The sequence below is a fragment of the Ips typographus genome, linkage group LG2 (assembly GCF_016097725.1).
Source record: "Ips typographus isolate SLU linkage group LG2, UJ_Ityp_2.0, whole genome shotgun sequence".
Taxonomy (NCBI): Eukaryota; Metazoa; Arthropoda; class Insecta; order Coleoptera; family Curculionidae; genus Ips; species Ips typographus.
This window is the reverse complement of record NC_138423.1, coordinates 8,139,942-8,160,196: the sequence shown is the minus strand read 5'-3', so window position 1 is coordinate 8,160,196 and position 20,255 is coordinate 8,139,942. Positions and strand designations below refer to the sequence as shown.

Sequence of the window (20,255 nt, the reverse complement as noted above, 5' to 3'; positions counted from 1 at the left end):
TGCTTGGGGTCAATCTTGCTTGGGGTCTTACTTAAAAAAAATCCGTACGACGCCGAATGAACGATGAATTTAACGAACGGTTTGGTCATGAACAGTCCAATTTTTGAGTTGGGCGCCATCATGTACACCGTACAGTACAGGGGGAACATAAAGGCCAGTTTCGCGAGTTGCAATGCCTGGCCCACGATGTTCTTCCGACGAAAACCGGGCAAACCCTCGTACCAAATTGCCGCCAATAGTTGTTGCACGTTCGGATGGGCGATGAACTGAAAAACCGCCCATAAATTTCTAACCGTTGAGGTGATTTAAATTATTTTTTGCTACACATATTTAGGACAACCTGAAATATCTACCCTGAAAATTTCAGAGAGAAAACGCCTTTGCTTCCGTGTCAGCACGCTGTATTAGTTGACAGAATGATCCAAACTTCTCACAAAAGCAGAGGAATAGCGGTATGTGCTTTCCTCGACATCTCGGGTGCTTTTGATAACACGTCTCATGCGGCAATCAGAAGTGTCCGGCTGAAAAGAGGTGTCCACAAAACAATTACGAATTGGCTGAGCGAGATGTTTGCGACAGGGTCTGCTGAAACTACAGTGGGTAGTAGCACCATTAAAGTTGGCACGACACGCGGCACTCCTTAAAGAAGATTATGTTCACCTTAGATGTGGAAATTAGTAGTATATGGACTACTTAACACGCACTGGCCTACACTGCATAGAGTACGCAGATGACATCGTCATAGTAACGAATGGCTAATATGAACAAACTTTATGTGAATGATACAAGCAGTAATCAAAGTCACAAAGTGAAAGAAGCCACTGCCGTAGGGCTGACTATAAATTCAGCCAAAACCACTGTTGTAACATTCACAAGAAGGATGAAGCTGGCAAATCTGGAAACAATCTAGGAATAACACTAGATCAACAAACTTCTTCGGAACAGGCACATTCAGGAAACTGTTAGTAAAGCCACAAGGGCCTTAATGGCGTGTAGAAGCCTGGCAGGAAATACCGGGAGTTGTAACCCAAACATTCTGAGCCGGATTTATACCATCATGATTAGAGCCATTATTACGTAATGGGCGGCTCCTTGGTACAATAAAACCAGGCAAAGTACTGCTAGGCATACCCTTAGCAAAGTACAAACAAAGACCGGCATTACAATGAATATCACATCCTTGCACCTGAACCGCTGAAACAACTTTGTTTAAAATGGCTAAGAACGGAGTTGGATGCTGGTAAGTAGAAAGTCTTGGACATCTCTATCAAAAAGCATTCCACATCTGACGTATCCGAAAGCTGAAACTGAAAAGTTAAGCAACAAGAGAGAGTGGACCAGTAAATCTGTTATCACTTACCGTTTTGGCGAAAACACCATTAAATGGTATGCGGATGAGTCCAAGATAAACAACGGAACTAGAGCAGGAGTGTTTGCCCAACAACCAAACACCCCAAGCCAATGGAAAAATACCCCAGTATGTTTCAGGCGGAAATTCACGCATTAGAAAGATGCGTTCAGTCCAGCATTGACAACAGCTATCGCAAGTAGGATATTGCAATTCTGACCGATAGTCAAGCAGCCATAACAGCGCTGAGCTCAACCACAGTCAGCTCCAAAATGGTATGCAAATGTCTAGGCAAACTCAATGAACTAGGCAGAAATAATAAAGTCACTCTGCTCTGGGTTCCAAGACACATTGAGGAAAATAAGTCAACATTCTGGCTAAAAAAGGGACTGAGACTCTTTCAGAACCAGAACTCTTCTGTGGCTTGGGGAATTACACCTGTAAACGCGAGCTCAAATTGACTAGGGAACATGAAAGAGCCAAACTCTGGAAGTAACTTACTAGATTAGTGCGCTCTAGGAAACTTCTTGAAGGTTACAATCGGGAAAGGAGTAAAGAATTTGTACAAAGGAAACCTACGCTCACAGCTTCTTTCAGGACACGTCCGCTTGTTTTCCTGGGCCACATGAAGCGGATAGGCTCAGGACAACACGAAGACTGCAGATTCTGTGGGGATGAGGAAGAGAATTCTGAATTCTTTTTAAATGTTATGCAGTCTCAAACATAAGGACCAACTTGTTTGATAGCAGCATCATCCATGTTAAAGAGATTTCTTCTCTAAAACCGACTCAGCTGCTGGCCTTTATTAAGGCCTTGAAGCTGGACGAGAAACTGTGATGAGACAGGGCCTCAGTCCAGATCCTAGTAATGGGGGGCACAATAGGCCTCAAGGCCGCATGCCTTGTTGTTTGTCACCCCGACAGCTACAATCTTATAGATTGTACACCCAACGTCACTAACCATACTGTCCTGACAATTTCAGCCATCTGACTGCGGAAACAACGGAACTAGAACACTTAAGATAACTCGCCATTGTAATGGAGTGTTCTCGAGAACCTTGGGGTGGTTTTTCTCTAATTTGTTAACTTATGGAGGTTGACTAAATTTTTTCTACAAATTTCAGCCCTCTATCTGCAACACTAACCGAGTTATTAACTACGTTAAATAATTTTAATCTATTTTTAGTTTAGATTATTTCCCTCATTGTACTAGCAGCCAATAAAATTCAATGACCCTTTCTAGTTTGACCAATGAGAGCCGTTATATACTGATTATTTCCTTCATTGTACCAGCAGCCAATCAAATTCCGAGAACCTTTCTAGTTCCACCAATGGAAACCGTTTTATACTGATTATTTCCCTCATTGTACTAGCAGCCAATAAAATTCAATGAACCTTTCTAGTTCGACCAATGAGAACCGTTATATACTTAATAAATCCCTAGTTGCTAAAATTTTACACTGAATATTTCCCTCATGTGTTAAATGTCCCATATGAGCAGTGCATTTTCACCAAAATGACAGCGATAATTGCATTCTAAAGTGATAATTGCATTTCGATAATTGCACTGTACGTATCTATAACGACTGCATTGTTGTAGAGCCTATTGCTAGTACACTAATTGTTGTCCTTGCGCAGTTTTTTGACTTTTTATAACCAAACAATGTCAAACCCGATGTCAATAAAAATTAATGAACGGTTTGGAACTTGCTCATTGAGCTCCATTGAGCAATCTATAGTTGCAGCAAAACTAAAAAATTTTCTTTATTCGGGAAATATTCCCCAAAATTACATTCGTGCCTTAAAAATGACCTGATAATTCTGCGTTCAAACCTGTTATCTTTGCAAACTGCATTCGGTCATTTTCATATTTTTTTCTAAAAAAGCCCTCCACCTTTGGTGTCGGGCTCTTTCGCCAAAAAAATATGAAAATAAACTCATGCAGTTAAGAGATAACAAGTTTTCACGCAAAATTATCGGTAATTTTTATGCACTTGTGCAATTACCCCCGACAATTCCACTCATGTACAAAAAATGCCATATATACGTCATCAAAACACGGTTTGCTATCGGCTAATAAGGAAGGAAGAGAGTTTGCTAGCGGATAAAAAAATCGGATAAATTTTGCTGTTGATTTCATCGTTTCCACGGATTTTCACTACACTTCTATTGTTCCAATGTCTCACCTTGACATTTTTGCTGGCACTGTCAATTTTGATGTTTGTTCGTATTGTTTTGGTTATGGCTCGCTTCGGATAGAGTTCTACTGCAGATAATCAAAAGAACCAGAAAAATGTATTTCTGCCAGTACAAGGCAGTCGCAGTCTTATCATATTATTGATTATATTCATGGAATTGTCTTATCAAATACCATTCGAGCTCAGATTTTTAACAGGATAATTTTTCCGCTTGTCTTCTCATACTTTCTTTATGGTACAAAACTCGACCTGTTTGGCAAAATCACTCGAGCTGCGCTCTCGTGATTTAGTTACAACAGGTCTCGTGCTGTTACACCAAAAAGAAAGTGTTCTAAGACAAGCACAAAAATTATCCGGCTAAATCTGAGCTCTTGTGGTATTGCCCCCGATTATATTCATGGAATTGTCTTATCAAATACCATTCGAGCTCAGATTTTGAACAGGATAATTTTTCCGCTTGTCTTCTCATACTTTTCTTTTTTCTCGAGCTGCGCTCTCGTGATTTAGTTACAACAGGTCTCGTGCAGTTACACCAAAAAGAAAGTGTTCTAAGACAAGCACAAAAATTATCCGGCTAAATCTGAGCTCTTGTGGTATTGCCCCCGATTATTTCCTTCCTATCAATTTTGACCAATCGGGCAATCGCTATCAAGAATTAGTATAACAAATGTAAATTTTAAGTGGACAAATCACTTGTCAACAACTGTCAACTTAGCTGTCAGCAGTTTTTCCGGAAAAAAAAATCGAAAAAATTGCACACTCCTCACAACAACATAAAGAATAGTGTTACCCTTTCTAGCTTGAAAGTTATTGTTCTTATTAATTATTGTTCTTATTGTTTTAATTAAAATAAAATGTTTATTTAACTCAGGAAATAATCTTACCAAATATCCGTCGTGCATCTAATTTTTCCTGTGGAAAAATTATAATACTCGTTTTTAAGTAGTTTGTTTTAACAAATAGCATGAGCGAGAGTGGTTTTAAAAATCATCCGAGTCGAAGACGAGGATTTTACTCTTAGAAACTCGAGTACTTAGAAACTCGTTTTTCCGAATTTTTCCGGAAAAATTAAATGCACTAGGGATATTCCCCCCGAATAAACGCCTCCTACCTTTTTCGGATACGTTTTTTTGAAGAACATTTGGTATTAAACGAAACGGGATTTAGACACATATAAAATTTAAGCTATTTTGTTCAATATTAACAATTAATAAATCACTATAACGTAGTTTCCATTAAAAAATTACATAAATTAAAATATTATGACGTCTGATTGTCAATCTGAAATGTAAACAAAAATATACATGGCTGAACGAAAATCTGTCGTCTGCTGGGGTGAGTTCAATATTATCATTAATTTCATCACGTTTAGTTTAGTATTTGTGTTCTAACTAAGGTGTTTTCTTGTTAATAAACTAAAATGTGAGTTTTCAAGAAATAATCTTGACATATACCCCTCGGCGTTCACGTTTTATCACGTAAAATGTGCATTGGTAGGTTTTTTGCAAAATTTTTTCTCTTTGGAAAAAATCCTTCGACTTGCGGTCTCAGGATTTTATCGTCGAATTATTTAGTCTCAATTATTTTCCAAGCAAAATTTTGCAAAAAATCACCTATGCACAGTTTACCCGATAAAACTTGAACGTCTCGGGAGATAACCTATGATAAGAAAATGTTAGTAACTATGCTGTCCTGAAAATGTCAACCTTCCAACTACAAAAACCTAGTTATACCACTTAAGACAACTTCCCATTGTAATGGAGAGTTATCTTAAGTAGGATAACTCGAAATCCTTTGTGGCGATTTAGCTGATTTGGTACACACTTGTACGTACACAATGGTCGTCTACTCTGAAAATTTCAAACCTCTAAACCTAAAAATTAAGAAGTGACAAACCTTTTTTTGTTTGTACTTAATGGCGAGTTTGAGTCGTTCGAGGGTCTGTCGCTCCCCGGTGATCCATACCGCTCCCTTGGGGTCATAATTCAGCATAATCTCCAGCTCGTGAGATGTCCTGGCATGGTCCAGCAGTGATGTGGCAAAGTTCTGAACTTGCTCCCGCATTTCCTGCAAACCACGCCTGATTAAGGTCATTTTGGGGTAGTTTTTGGGGTCAGTCACATTGTAATCAGCTCGAAATTCCGTCTCCATCCGACTCAATCGTCTTAAATCCCACGACAGCTCGAACGCGGTCAATAGAGGGTCACTGGAAGACAGACTAATCAAAGATGGCGAGGACAAAGCTCTGTAAGCGTTGATACGACTTTGAGAGTGTCTGAGCGAGTCGATTTGGCTCGAGGTGACGCACTCATCGCATCCGCACCTAATTTACGGCCAGTCTGATAAAAGTGACCCCACAACTTCAACCCCCTGTAACTTGATTATTAATGGAAATTTCAAAATGGCCAAGACCGAGCTGTTGACAATTTTATGCTCTACAAAAACCATTCTGCGGTGTTTTACCCTCAGATGGCTCATAACGGAGTTATTTAAAAAAAATCTTAAAGTGCTAAAGTGACCCCACAACTTCAACCCTTTGTAACTTGGTTATTAATGGAAATTTCGAAATGATTCAAAAGCCAGCTTGGAGATAATTCAACTGGCTGCAAAAGTGTTTTTTTTTTAATTTTCCCAAAAATTTTCATAAATAAAATCGTTACATTGTGTTAAAGTAACGGGGCGGTCATTTCAGCATTTTCCTGTTACCGGACGTCGTGGGGCATTGGCAAAGTGGCGCCACGGTCCAGCAGCAACTTGATGATTTCGTAGTTGTTCTTGTGAGCCGCCAGTATTAGTGGGGTTATGTCCGAGGTAAAGGACGCTCCGCTTCTGTCCACGTTCTCCCAGCTCTAAATTTCATTTTTTTAATCAAATTTACCAAAATTTAGAAAATAATTACGTAAGGTTCGTTCGGTTTATGAAATTGCTCTTCCCAGTTGAGCAGGATCTCCACGGCTTCGACGTATTCCTCCTTGATGGCATGCAGTAAACCGTCCTGAAAACCACCAAGAAAAGGTGCAATTTTAGTGATTTTGTTGGTTAAAGGTTTTTACCCCGAAAATTTCAGCCTTTTAACTGTGAAAACAACGGAGTTACAGCGTTTAAAATAACTCTCCATTGCGATGGAGAGATATCTTAAGTGGGATAACTCAAAAACTTTTTGACCGACTTCCAATTTGGTACACTTATAAACGTTTACTAGAAGCTTCTTTTCTAAAAATTTCAGTCCTCTAGCTGCAACCTTAACCGGGATATTCCACTTTAAAAATTTAATAATTTCTCCTTTACAACGTACTTCAAGTTCAGTAAAAATTGTTCACTAAAAATTTCAGCTTTCTAGGTGCAAAAATTATAAAAGTTTCATCAGTTAAGATAACTTTCCGTTGTAATAGAGTTTATCTTTAAGTGGTATAACTCGAGAACTTGGTTGGACATATTCAGTCTCCTAACCGCAAAAATACCGAAGTAATTAAACTGAAGTTCATATCTTGCAAACCGTTCAAAATATTTGCTGAAATTTTGTACAGACCTATACAGGGTGAGGGTATATTGCTGATGTGACCTTTTGTCTTCAGTTAGACAATACCACATGGTTGAAAAGCCCATAAGCAGAAAATGAAAAAAACCTAGAGCGTGGTCAATTTACCTTTTAGTAGGACAGATAGAAAAAATGCCAAAAGTACGTTTTTTAAATGGATACATCGGTTTAAGTTTAAGAATAATGTCACGAATAGAAATTCGTATTATTTTAAAAATATAAATTCATTAAATTACAGCAGATATTCGAAGATGGCGACATAATAAATTGCACGAGGCAAGATTACAGTCAGAATGCAAGTAGTGCATTATGCCTAAAAATAACGGGAGACAAATCATCACTGCTCCTATGCAGGTATATGGAAAGCAAGCGACAAACAATAGATTTAGACACTGAACCAATTTGGTATAAATAAGGCTTGACATCCGTTAGTAAGGCAGACGGTAGTACAGTCAGAAGACTCCGTCTCATGCCACAAAATGTAGTCGGCCCGAATTCTGCAACCCGCACCGGGCTCTTAAATTAATTAAATAGTAAATCATTCTTCAACTATAATAATCGCCAGTGCCAGACCCTCCAGAAAGCTGCTCTCATCGTCCAACAAATGTAAGTATGGTTTTATTATTGAGCTAATTGGTGCATGTAAAAGTTGTTGTTACTCAAAGTGTTACTTTTGGGGATTATATTTAAATGATTTTATTTCGATTCACTAAGTTGATATATCGATCATTTTGTCAATTAGTTTTACCTACGACCTCAGTGTAAATAGCTAATTACGCATAGTATTCCGTTATGTAAAGAGGAAACTCTTTACGCACAGTTGTGGTTTGCTATTGGATATACAGCCAAATGGAATAAATTCGATAACGAATAAATGAGAGCGTGTTGGGAAAAACGCTTGGACACGTCGATTTGTATTTTTAGATGCGCATTTATTAAAAAAAAATAAAAATTATCTAGGGTGTGTCATGTGACAGTGGCCGATACCAACTTTCTTATTTTAAATACAACCCCCTGTATATTATAATTTTTTTGGATTCTTCAGAAAATTCTAGACATAATTCATGTACAATGTCCCATACCTATCTTCAACTGTTTCGGAAATATTAAGTGTTTTCAGATGTATTATTAAAATTAATATTAAAAAAAGAAAATTATTTTATTTCATAAATAATGTAAAAAAAAACAAAAAAACATTAATTTCAATGTAAGAGATGTTCAAAATGTTCGTGAAAATAAGTATTGAGTGTAATGTAGCGAATTTGTGAAATAAAATAATTTTCTTTTTTTAATGTTAATTGTTGTAATACATCTGAAAACACTTAATATTTCCGAAACAGTTGAAGATAGGTATGGGACATTGTACATGAATTATGTCTAGAATTTTCTGAAGAAACAAAAAACTAATAATATACAGGTGGATGTATTTAAATTAAGAAAGTTGGTATCGGCCACTGTCACATGACACACCCTATATAATTTTTATTTTTTTTAATAAATGCGCATCTAAAAATACAAATCGACGTGTCCAAGCGTTTTTTCCAACACGCTCTCATTTATTCGTTATCGAATCTATTCTATTTGGCTGTTCCACACTGTATATTACAAAGCTGTAAAAAAAACGCACAGCTTTATAAAAAAAGCACACAGTTTTAATATCGACCAAAAACTAACTGTTCTAATGCTGGAAAAAATTGATTTTGTATCCATTTCTTGCTTTATCAAAGTATATTAAATGGAGATCAACACGTAGTGCATTGTTTATGCTGATTTTGAAGTTTTAAGTATAAATTTCGGTTCGTCTAGAATATCATCTGCAATAGCAAACACATCAAGTAATGCTACTGAAAGTATTACTCCTAATTTAGTTATTTTTTGCACTGTCATGAAGTTTCAGTTTTTTAAGTGTAATATAACGGAGTTATTCCACTTAAGAAAATTCTCTATTATAATGGAGAGTTATCCTATTGGCTATAACTCAGGAATAATAGGGCCGATCTCACTCAATGTGGAATATACTGCCACATTGAAGGGGAATATCTACTCTGAAAATGTCAGCGTTTTAGCTGACAAACTAACTGAGTTATTCAACTTTCCATTTTAATGGAGAATATTTTACCTTCACTAAAATACCTTCTTTGAGCAGCAGTTTGATTAATTCGACGTTTTCATTTTCGATAGCCGCGATGAGGGCGGATCGATTCAACGGATCCACGCAGTTGATATCGAACTCTTCCGGATTCTCCTTATACTCGTCGATGATTCTAAACAATTTTTGGGTTCACTTTAGCACTTTGTTGCTTTAAATGATTTAAAAAAACCTTTTAACTGTGGCGCAGTCACCACGTTCGGCGTGCAGCAGAAAGGTTTTCTCGATTTGCGATAGAGGACGCTCAATGGGGTCGTTGAGCAACACTTCCGCATCGAAAATCTCCTCGTCGGGGGAGTTTTCGATCAAATTCTGTCTGGATTCCGTACTTTTCATTGCTAGCGACCCTGTCAAACCCGGCGAAACGAATAAACGGTTTTCAGGCTTGCAGGAAGCCACTAAAATACTCTTAATTGAATTAGGATTGTTTCCGGACGTGATGTGAGAGAATTTCAAAGTGGATTAACCCCATTTTGCCGTCTATTGTTTGTCTACACGTCTGTCATGGCTTTGAGTGGGATACTCAAAATAGCTATTTATGTAACCAGTTACGAAAAGATCGATTTTGTGTAACGAATGAATGTTTGTAGGGCGAGCGCAGCGAGGTCCTACAATTTGAATGAAAAAAAATATTTTTTCTAATTTTGGTATATAAAGTGACACTTTTCAAAACTGATTAGAGTGACAAAACGTTTTACTTTATGTAACTAGTTACACATACAAACATTCATTCGTTACACAAAATCGATCTTTTCGTAATTGGTTACATAAATAGCTATTTATTGCAAGAAAACTTTTCTAAACCCTAATTTTTGCAACTTTTGAGCACAGTTTGACAGTTTTCTTATTAGTGACAGGTTTGACGTGAATTTTGAACACTATTTAGCTAAATGGTCTCGTGGCAATTGTCAAAATAACTGTCATAAATCTCAGAAACACGTCTCGTTTCGAAACCCGTGTTAAACTGTAATTCTTGCAGATTCTAGAAAACTTTTGACAGTTTTGACATACTGAAATATGAAAGTTATCCGAGCTTATAAGCCGTGGTCCAATGGAATTTCTTCACTACTTCACACTATTTTATGGAAGCATTCGAAGTAAATGCTCTGCCCACCGCTCCAAATAAACTAAAGTGCTGGTTTAGATACGTTGACGATACCTTTGTAGTATGGAGCCACGGTGAAGACGAACTGCACCAATTCGTGGTACATCTAAACTCCATAAATTCAAGAATTCAATTTACTATGGAGACCGAAAAAAAAAGTCATCTACCTTTGCTGGATGTAATGGTGACAAGTAAACCTAATGGAACACTGACTCACACGGTGTATCGAAAACCAACAAACACAGATCGTTATTTCAATAATGGATCTAATCATCCCCCTAGCCAAAAAGGAGGAGTGATCAAAACCCTATCGGAGCGGGTAAGAAGGATTTGCGAACCATCAGAGTTAGAAAAGGAGCTTAAACATCTGGAAAGGGTTTTCGGATGGAACGGATACAGTAGAAAACAATTCAACAGAGCCACTCACCCAAAAAACATCGAACTACGTAGACAACAAACGGGGGATGTTGAAGAGAAAGTTGGTTGGATTTGCTTACCATACATACACAAGGTCACGGATAGGATTGGAAGGATTTTAGAGAAGCACAAGGTCAAGACGGTCTTTGAACCAACCCGCACGATACAACAGAGTCTCAGATCGACCAAGGACAAACGGGATCCTATATCGGCTTCTGGAGTTTACAGGATCCCTTGCAGCTGTAAATCCGCATACATTGGGACGACTAAACGTAGTGTCAACACAAGAATAGCAGAGCATAAGAGAAGGTGCAGACTAGGACAGACCGCGAAGTCAGCGGTGGCAGAACATGCACTTTCCAGAGAACACGATATTAGTTTTGAAGAGGTGGAGGTTTTGGATCGATCAGGACGTTACTATCCTAGATTAACTAGAGAAGCCATTGAGATCTTTAAGCACGAGAACATGAGAACATCATCAGCAGAAAGGAAGAGACCACCTCGTTAGATCCGGAGTGGAAATGAACCTTGCACCAGACACCGTGTATAAATACGACCGAACGCTTATTATCCTTAGTTTCACTTTTTTATTTCTCTTCTTGACTAAAATCACTTTATTTACCAATAACAATATATTAATAAAATCAACAATCTAAGATTTAACAAGAGTTTTTTAGAAAAGTTTACCACATGTTGAAAGTCTCATTTCAGACAAGACTGTTGCTTGACAATACATTTTTTGCGCCTTCTATTGTACAATCATAGAGCTCGGTTGCCACGTTGCCGTAGTGATACATTTTTACTTATTTTACTACTCATGTAACGTACATCTCTTTATGTACACATCTCTGCCGTAACACAACGTAATACGAAGAGATAAAAATTTGCAAATTTACGCGACGATAGAACATCAAATTCTTTACATACACACTAATACAACGGTGGTGAATCTAAAACTGGCCATAGCCAAACCGTGTTCCAGAGAAACATAGATAATTGCATGCGGGAGACAAAGACAGAAAATGCAATAAAAACTAATTAGGCTAAAACTCTGCGGCAGCGTTGTCTGATCTGAATACAATGAATGGATTAGTTGCACTCACGTACAGTTACATAATTTTATTATTGGATTATAAGGCTTTAATATTTAATTAATCACTTTGTCAAATTTTAAATATATGTCAATTTGGGAATGTTCCATTAACATAATTAATTAGATAGAAGTCTATATTCCACGAGTTTAGATAAGCTGGTGACAACGGCGCGGCAAAACTAAGGGCAAACTTACTTTTTTGACTAGTTTTCCGTCTTTGTCTCCCGCATTAATTAACAATGTTTCTCTGTCTGTTACATAAATTTTCTATGGCCAGTTTTAGTTTTACCACACCTGTATAAGCCGTGTGTGTATGTAAAATTCTTTATCTACGACTAGCACGGTAATGATCCATTACAGAGCACCTTTTTAGTTACGTAATGATCGATTTTACCACAGTAATGTGATAATGACTGATTTTGTCGCACTAGTGATGTATGAATGATTACAACTACACAATTATTATCGCACTAGTGCGATAGTCTCACATTACGTAATTCAAAGTTAGAGTTAAAAATGACCAAATTTGGGTTAATCGTAATTAAAGTATTCTAAATTACCCGTTTGGCATGGCCAATTAATGAACTAACTCATTTTTATAGTCACCCATTCGTGATTATAAAAATGCTCATACCACACTAGTAATGTAAATAACTTATATCTACGTCTGACACATAACCTCATCATTATTTGAACAAAGTCGATTAAGTAAGATTTTTTACAGGATTTTTTAATTTTTATTTCCTAAGGTTAAAACTTCAAACTTAAAATAGTAAATGATGACTGAGAATGATTTTATTTTCAACTATGTATGTAATAACGTTATTTATTATGTGTAAACTAGGTGGAAAACACAACGCAACAGCTCGCAGCTCAGGTGGTGACAGGTTACATCTGCGTATTCAGAAATCTCCATATTAAACGCACTCTAAGTCTAAACGTTTCGGCTCAAAATATTAAAGAAACAATATAGCACAATACTGATGTTGACTAGTGAAATCACTAGTCGTTTATTATGGTTGAAGTCAGAATTACTCGTAGTACCTTATTGTTAGAGTCTATTAGCAATCAATATTTCAAATAAATGATTTATTAAAAGTTTGATAAGATTATGATAAATGGTTGAAAATGAAATATTATACAAACCATGGTGGAAAGTTTAATTTCTGTCTCGAGATAAAGTTCGTCTTGAAGAACTACCTAATTTCTCGACAGAAATTAAATACTTTCCGGAACTTGGAGGAATGTTCAGAGAGAATGCTCTTTAACTCTCTTTGCCTTCCTTGTTTTCCTCCTTCGGTGGGAGAAAGACAAGAGGCTTGTGTTAGCCACTGAAGCAAAACGAGCAAAATTGTGTCACAAAATTTGTGAACAACGGGGCTGAAACACTCACCCTCACAAAGAACACCACAAATAGAATAAGTATCGCGCAGAGGAAAATGGAGAGGTCGATGTTGGGTATATCGCTAAAAGACAGGATCCCAAATACAACATTACGGGAGAGGTCCGGAGTGAAGGACGCGGTTGCCTGTATAGCAACTTTAAAATGGAACTGGGCCGGTCATGTGGCGCGACTTTTGGACAATCGCTGGACGAAAAGAATACTTGAGTGGAGACCGCGCCAAGACGCATACAGAAGTAAAGGCCGTCCACCAACCAGATGGACAGACGACATCAAGAGGATAAGGTCCAACTGGATGGAGGCAGCACAGGATCGGCAAGGATGGATGAAGCTACGGGAGACCTATGTCTAGCAGTGGACGCGATTGGTCGATTGATGATGATGATGATGCATCTGATGGCTAAATAACTCCTCTCTTCTCAAACTGAACTACCATAAAGGGTGAATCAACGCTTGGGTTAATTGTTTTGTTTCCTGGTACTGTCTTCTGCCGATGGTTTTGTGACGAATTTCTTATACAGTAGGTATATCAAAATCAGACGAATTGATAAGTAAACCATGATTGTCCACCAACAATGACAACCTTGAGTTGACTCTGGTGTCTGACAGGTAATAAGTATAAATGATAATACTCGAAGGTATTAGAAGAAGTCTTAGGAACATGTAACAATCGATGTCTTTCTTCGTGGGACACCCTGGTATACAGTGTCCAAGAGCACCCTGGACTTAGGAGATTAACAAGGGAAAACGGTTTTGATTTTTTAGCGCCTGTACGGTTGATTTGATTGAAAAATCGTATTAATGAAAGTTGTAGTACCTATCACGGAGTAGTTTCCTGTATTTTTTTCAGATCTCTAACTTGAACCTTTTTGTCGTAAAACACGAACCAAAATGCGAAAATTTAAACTTTTTACTTGCACTGTATTTATAATTAAAATATGATGATCCACTGTTCTGAGGACATTGTATACGAATATGCTTGCCATCTATTGGCCTCCAAACTTTGACGTTTGAAAAATTCCATAATGTATTAAACACACATTTTTTCTGCAATTTTACTAATTGTGCTGGCCCTCTTTCTGAATTAATAATGTAACGACTTGAAACGTTCTCGCAAAGCCAGAAATCTGAAACAAAAGTGATGTTCTTTTTCAGTTCCAGATTGCAAGTCATAGAATTCACTGAATAATTCTTATAGGTACGAGACATTTGCGAGAGCTTACAAAGTTGCCTAGTGGATCAAGCGCAACAAAACGAATAACATGGTATCTTGCAGAGTGCCTGTCATTTGTAAAGGATTTTGTCGGAAAACATAAAAAATCAGCAAGCAATGTAACGATAGAGGAAAATGCGGAAGAAGCTCAGGAAACAGAAGAAATAGTGACTGAAAATGATGACAATTCTCCTTCAATAGCGGAGGTATTGGAAGCCACTGCTATTTGGTCAACAAGCTCTCAGATGGCTCCTACTAGAAGAGCTCCAAAGCGAAAAATTGTTGGTGTAGAGGCAGTAACACAACCAATAATTGAATTTTTTAAAAGTAGAACAGTGGTAGTAAATGAAAAATAAGTAGTTTTATTCAAATCGTTAAACAAATATACAGAAATCGGACTAAATACAGCTCGCTGACCGAATACAGATTATCCAAATGAATGAAAATAAATTAGGAATAATCCAACAACAAAACTAATTTTGTCGACGGTATTGGATACTTGGCGTTTGGCAAAAGCGCGCTGACTATATGGAGTACTTGATATTTTTTTCGTTTTCTGTCTTTGTCCCGCGCATGCAATTATCTAAGTTTCTCTGTTTTCTGACTTTATTTATGCCTAAACCTCGCCAGTAAACTTTTGCAGGCACAAACTTGCTAACAACCTGACTAACTGCATTAGAATTAAAACTGACAGAACCCAAATTTGGGTCGAAAGGAGTCGAAGCAGCTGGAAAAACTTTAGCATCGAGATCACCTTCCAAAGTTAATATCTCAACATATAAATCATTCATCCTTTGAGTTTCCTCATCAGAAGTATGATTCATACGATTAAGTCGGCCTGAAACATGCCAGAGCCGAGTTGAAATGTTTTTGTATGAAGGGTCACTAGATGTACCGGTAAAACCTACTATTTTAACCTTAATTGATGCAATAGATAACACCAGCTCCTTTTCATCAAAATCAAATTCAAATGGGTTCGACACTTGACAAATACTATGATTGGCATTTTCTTGAGCCAACAGTCCCCTCAAAATTTTCGTCAACGTCTCTGATCAACAGTACCCAATGGCTTAATAAATCTGATGGAAATTTCATAATCTACTTCATGGGCTTTGTTTTATTCGTATGTTGCCTTAGTTTTTAATTTGTGGACTGTATATTTTTTTTAGAAACAACGTGGTATTTTAATTAGTAACTTAACGCCAAAAACAAATATTAAAATTCGTACATTAAAAAACAGAGCTTTCTTATTTTTTTTGTGCATGCTTCAGGCCATCCTAACCTCTCTTCTTAAAACTCAAGTTCTGTCATTCTTCTTTTTTTTTTTTTTTTCGTGCTGCGGGCACTAGCTACCGCGCACTGTTGTCACGTCACCGTCACGCGCACAACACACAATGTTGCCGTTGAATCATCTTAACAGGCTTGCATGGCATTAATTTGGACAGCCATTATTAAAATTTCTAGTTTAACCCCAAAAACTAAATAAACACAAGTGATATACCAGGTGTCCAAGAGCACCCTGGACATAAGAGATTAACATGGGAAAACGGTTTTGATTTTTTTTGCGCCTGTACGGTTGATTTGATTGAAAAATCGTAATAATGAAAGTTTTTCAGATCTCTAACTTGAACCCTTTCGTCGTAAAACACGAACAAAAATTCGAAAATTTTAACTTTTTACCTGCACTGTATAAGCGGTTGTCGAGCAACCGTACCAGCAACAATGATCTGTTTACCCGTTGCCCGACAACCGCCTATACAGTGCAGGCCAAAAGTTTAAATTTTCTAATTTTTGTTCGTGTTTTACGACGAAAGGGTTAAAGTTAGAGATCTGAAAAAAATCCAGAAAACTAGTCCGTGATAGGTACTACAACTTTCATTATTACGATTTTTCAATCAAATCAACCGTACAGGCGCAAAAAAATCAAAACCGTTTTCCCATGTTAATCTCCTATGTCCAGGGTGCTCTTGGACACCTGGTATAAATTTTACAGTTAAAGTGCAACAAAAACAACTGATTTGGACAACAATTAAAAACTTGATCACCACCTGTGATCCAAGTTACTCAAAACTGATCAAATAAATCAGCCAATCAATAATTAAACCCTTAATCAAATTAAGGAAAATTAAAATTGTCCAAATCGGTACAAATAAAATCTCTACCAAAAGAGAGAATTAATTCGCACTTTTAACTGCAAAACCGAACCACAATGTTATAGGTAAAACTACAAAAAAAACTTAAGATAACGGGGCAAACCTGAAATTTCGGTCTAAAAATAGATCGGCACGGTCACAAGCAAAGCAAAAGGTAAAAATTCAACGATAGTACGATAAACCAGCAATTCCAAACTTGACACTTTAATTTAAGAATAAATATTTAAACTATCAATACGCGTGGCACCGTGAAAAAAAAAATTAAGTAAACATTGTAGTCATGCAAAAACACACATGCACAAACAAGGGAGTCTAATAACCCACAATTCAAGCGGGTTCAATCCACTAAAAATCAAAAAGGCCCCACTTAGTTGGGCGCCAATTTGTTATGATGAAACCTCACGTTAATGAGATTTCAACATTTTTAATTGTGTTAGCTCAAGGTCGTGGATTAATTGCATGAGATAATTACTAGCTCTTAATAAATGAACACTCTTGGATTTACCGTAGGAAATCAAACGAACCGTTAGTTGTATTGTGTATATAATTTTATTTACTTTTCGGCAACTAGCGTTTTTAAAAATAAAACTCGAAATTACGAAAAGCAATATGTGTATTACCGCACTGGTTAAGACAGAAATTATGACTAAAATGTAATGCTGCGCTGCATCATTTATATAGATTACAGTAAATGCTGACGGTGCAACGTCTGAAGAACAATATTATAATGATAAAATAATATAAATGGTCATATAATTCCTCCCTCCTTAAGACTGAGAAAATGGGGTTTCATTTTCGAGGGGTTTTAATTGTATGTCCACTTTTACATCCTTTTTAGGTTTTCTACAATAATAGTAAGTTAAAACTATAATTCCTAATATTACCAATATAATTAATAATGTAGTAAATACAGATACACTCGTTGTTTCAACATCAATGTTCTTTAAAGGGTGTACAATCAATTTTTTCGCTAAGTCTATGTCATTGTGAATATTTTCCAAATTGATCTCTTTTAACAATAATGGTTCTGTATTTTTAATCAAATTTTCATCGATATTAATTGATGGCAATTTCAATCTTAGATTAACAGTATTTGGTCTCTGAGAATCGTAATGATTGTCCTTTATTTTTATTGTGCATTCTGCAGGTAATATTAATGAAGCTTGAGATATTTTCTCGATAGTGTTTTGATTGGGACATTGAAAGTAGATATTTTCAGGTGAGGTTGGAATTATTATCACTGAATTATCTCTTAATTGGGTAATTGATGTTTTTTCGTACTTTACGAACATCATTGGACAATGACTGGTAAGGTTCATGGTCATGGTTCAAAACGCATGGTTCATTTTTGTTTAATTGACTTGCTTGACATAAGGTTATTTCTTCAATCTTTTGGCAATTTTCCTTTGAATTGAAAAAATCGTTTAATGACTTTAAAAGATAACGATTCTTTAAGGTCATTAATTGATTATTAACTGGGATTGGATACAATTGATAGAATTCGTATGGATTTCCAGAAATTAAAGGAATTGCAATATAGAAAATAACTAAGTCTTTCTTTATTGTCACGTCTGTATAAGCAACTTCATAATACTTGATTATGTTATCAAAAGGGATACGATTTCTTTGTTCCAATTTTGAAATTATGCTTTGCAGTTCTTGATACTTGAATATACTGTGATGCATTATATTAATTTCTGCAAAACTGATCGCGGTCTGAACATTGGATTTTATTTCATTTAGCACGCGAAGATTGTTTTCAATATTATCAAGTAACGTGATAACGTATAATGTTGTACCTGTAGACTGGGTCATACGTGATAATTCGTTAATCTTGATTTGTATACTTTGCTGATTTATTTTTATGTCGCTTAACTTAGAGTCAACGTCTTCAGTCAGCTGCTTAACTATAGTTTGCGTGGCAGTTATGTCTTTATCAATTGTTAATTGATTTTCATGAAGAATGTTAATATATTTGTCATATCGGTCTCCATCATCTGCGTCTAATGTACCATACAGATATTTGTGAGCTTTTCCTAGGAAGTTGAATAAACCTCTTTTACTTCTATTACTAGGAGTAGTATAGTGATCAAACAAATCGTTAATTCTAATCTTTAAAAGGTTGTACAAAGGTTTGTTTGAATTGTCTAAGGTTTTGTTGGTTTGTAAAAGTGTTTTTTCAGTTGTCCTTAAACATTCTTTAATGTTGGTGAGATTGATATGGTAATAAATATGGTAATTACTTATCACTATATAACTAGTTCCTTGCGAAATTGGTAGTAATGGATTATTTAATTCTTCAATCCGGTACTGAGCGTTGGTGAGTAACGGTAGAAATATGAAGAATAGTCCATTTTTCATTTCCTGAAATTACAATTTTCTTTTAACATCTTTAGGATGCCTTTGATTTCTAAATTCTGTTAATGTATATTTAGGTTGTAACTTCTTTTTCAATTTTACTGGTTTAGATATTAGTTGTTTAGTACCTACGGGTATTTCAGGGTCATTTTCGCGTTTTTCATTTAATTTACTCAAAACGTTTGCCTTTTTTGCATTTAATTTTGACGTAATGTTTTCATTAAGTGTTTTAAATGTTTCCGCTAGTTCGTGAACATAGTCAGTTTGAATTTGATTTAGGTTTTTCTCAAAATTCAATTGATAATTTAGATTTCCTTTAATTATTTGAAAGGGTGTATATTCGTGTGAAGAATGTATACTGTTGTTATAATTTAAAATAGCAATATCAACTAATTCTTGAATTGTTTTATTCCGATGATCATTTCTTAAGGCGACAAGACTTTCTTTAAGTGTCGAATGAAATCGTTCGATTGGCGAGTTAGAGTTTGGATTATAGGGTGTAGTAAAATGTAACTCAATTTGATATGTTTTACATAAGTCTTGTACTAAGTGACTTTTAAATGATTGTGCATTGTCAGTAGTTATCTTACTTGGTGTTCCATGATGTGAAAAGAACTTGATTAAGTTTTGACATATTTCTATACCATTTTCATTTATTTGGTATGCCATAGCAAATTTAGAAAAGTTGTCAATTATCGTTAGGAACTTTTGTCCTGATACAGAATATGTATCCATGTAAATGTGTTCAAATGGTTTTGTTCCTGTCGGTGTTGGTTTAAAAATTACTTTGTAAGGGTGTCTTTCGTATTTTGTACGTTGACATACTTCACAAGTACTGACGTAATTTATTACATCTTTTTCTAAGCTAGGCCAATAATATGTTTGTTTTATGTTTTTAATGTTCTCTGTCATTCCTCGATGTGATGTTTTGGTTGTATGATACCTTTCGATTATTTCTTTTTGATCATTTGAATTTGTAACATCTTCGAGTAGAATGTTAGAAATGAATAGCTTGAACATATTATGTCTAAATGTTTCTTGAAAAATCCTGATAATTACTGGCTCTAATTCTTTATTAGGGAAGTGTAAACAGTAAGTATCTGGTGGTAAATAATCTCTGAAAAGTTCTTGTATTTGTTCAGTAATTGGATCTTTGTTTATAAAGATGATTATTCGATTTTTCGTATCAAACAATTTAGTTTTGTTAATATACGGTTTTTCTTTATCTGTCCATTTGAATATTAATTGATTTGTATAAGTATTTAAACTCTTATGGACGTAA

General features: G+C 36.0%; 2 protein-coding genes across 6 annotated transcripts in view; one reads left to right on the top strand and one right to left on the bottom strand.

The window, feature by feature from the left end:
* Positions 1-20,255, bottom strand: part of trp (transient receptor potential) — a 38,327-nt gene that overhangs the window by 11,953 nt on the left and 6,119 nt on the right. The window contains exons 1-7 of one of the 5 annotated variants that reach the window (XM_081973136.1): positions 9,405-9,663; positions 9,203-9,347; positions 6,445-6,540; positions 6,252-6,394; positions 5,667-5,868; positions 5,442-5,612; positions 32-266 (exon numbers count right to left, since the gene is read on the bottom strand). In XM_081973136.1, the coding sequence (XP_081829262.1) occupies positions 32-266; positions 5,442-5,612; positions 5,667-5,868; positions 6,252-6,394; positions 6,445-6,540; positions 9,203-9,347; positions 9,405-9,568 (1,156 nt within the window). In that variant the 5' untranslated portion in view covers positions 9,569-9,663. Of the gene's footprint in view, positions 1-31; positions 267-5,441; positions 5,613-5,666; positions 5,869-6,251; positions 6,395-6,444; positions 6,541-9,202; positions 9,348-9,404; positions 9,664-20,255 lie in introns of those variants that run through there. The other 4 variants (XM_081973134.1, XM_081973133.1, XM_081973132.1 and 1 more) reach the window with 4 other exon arrangements.
* On the top strand, positions 10,477-11,262 carry LOC145740597 (uncharacterized). Its single transcript, XM_081996181.1, has one exon. It carries the CDS (start codon positions 10,477-10,479, stop codon positions 11,260-11,262), a length of 786 nt encoding a protein of 261 aa, XP_081852307.1.

Bases quoted from the DNA above. Each gene is read 5' to 3' on its own strand.
- LOC145740597 (XM_081996181.1), top strand. From the start codon at position 10,477: ATGGAGACCGAAAAAAAAAGTCATCTACCTTTGCTGGATGTAATGGTG.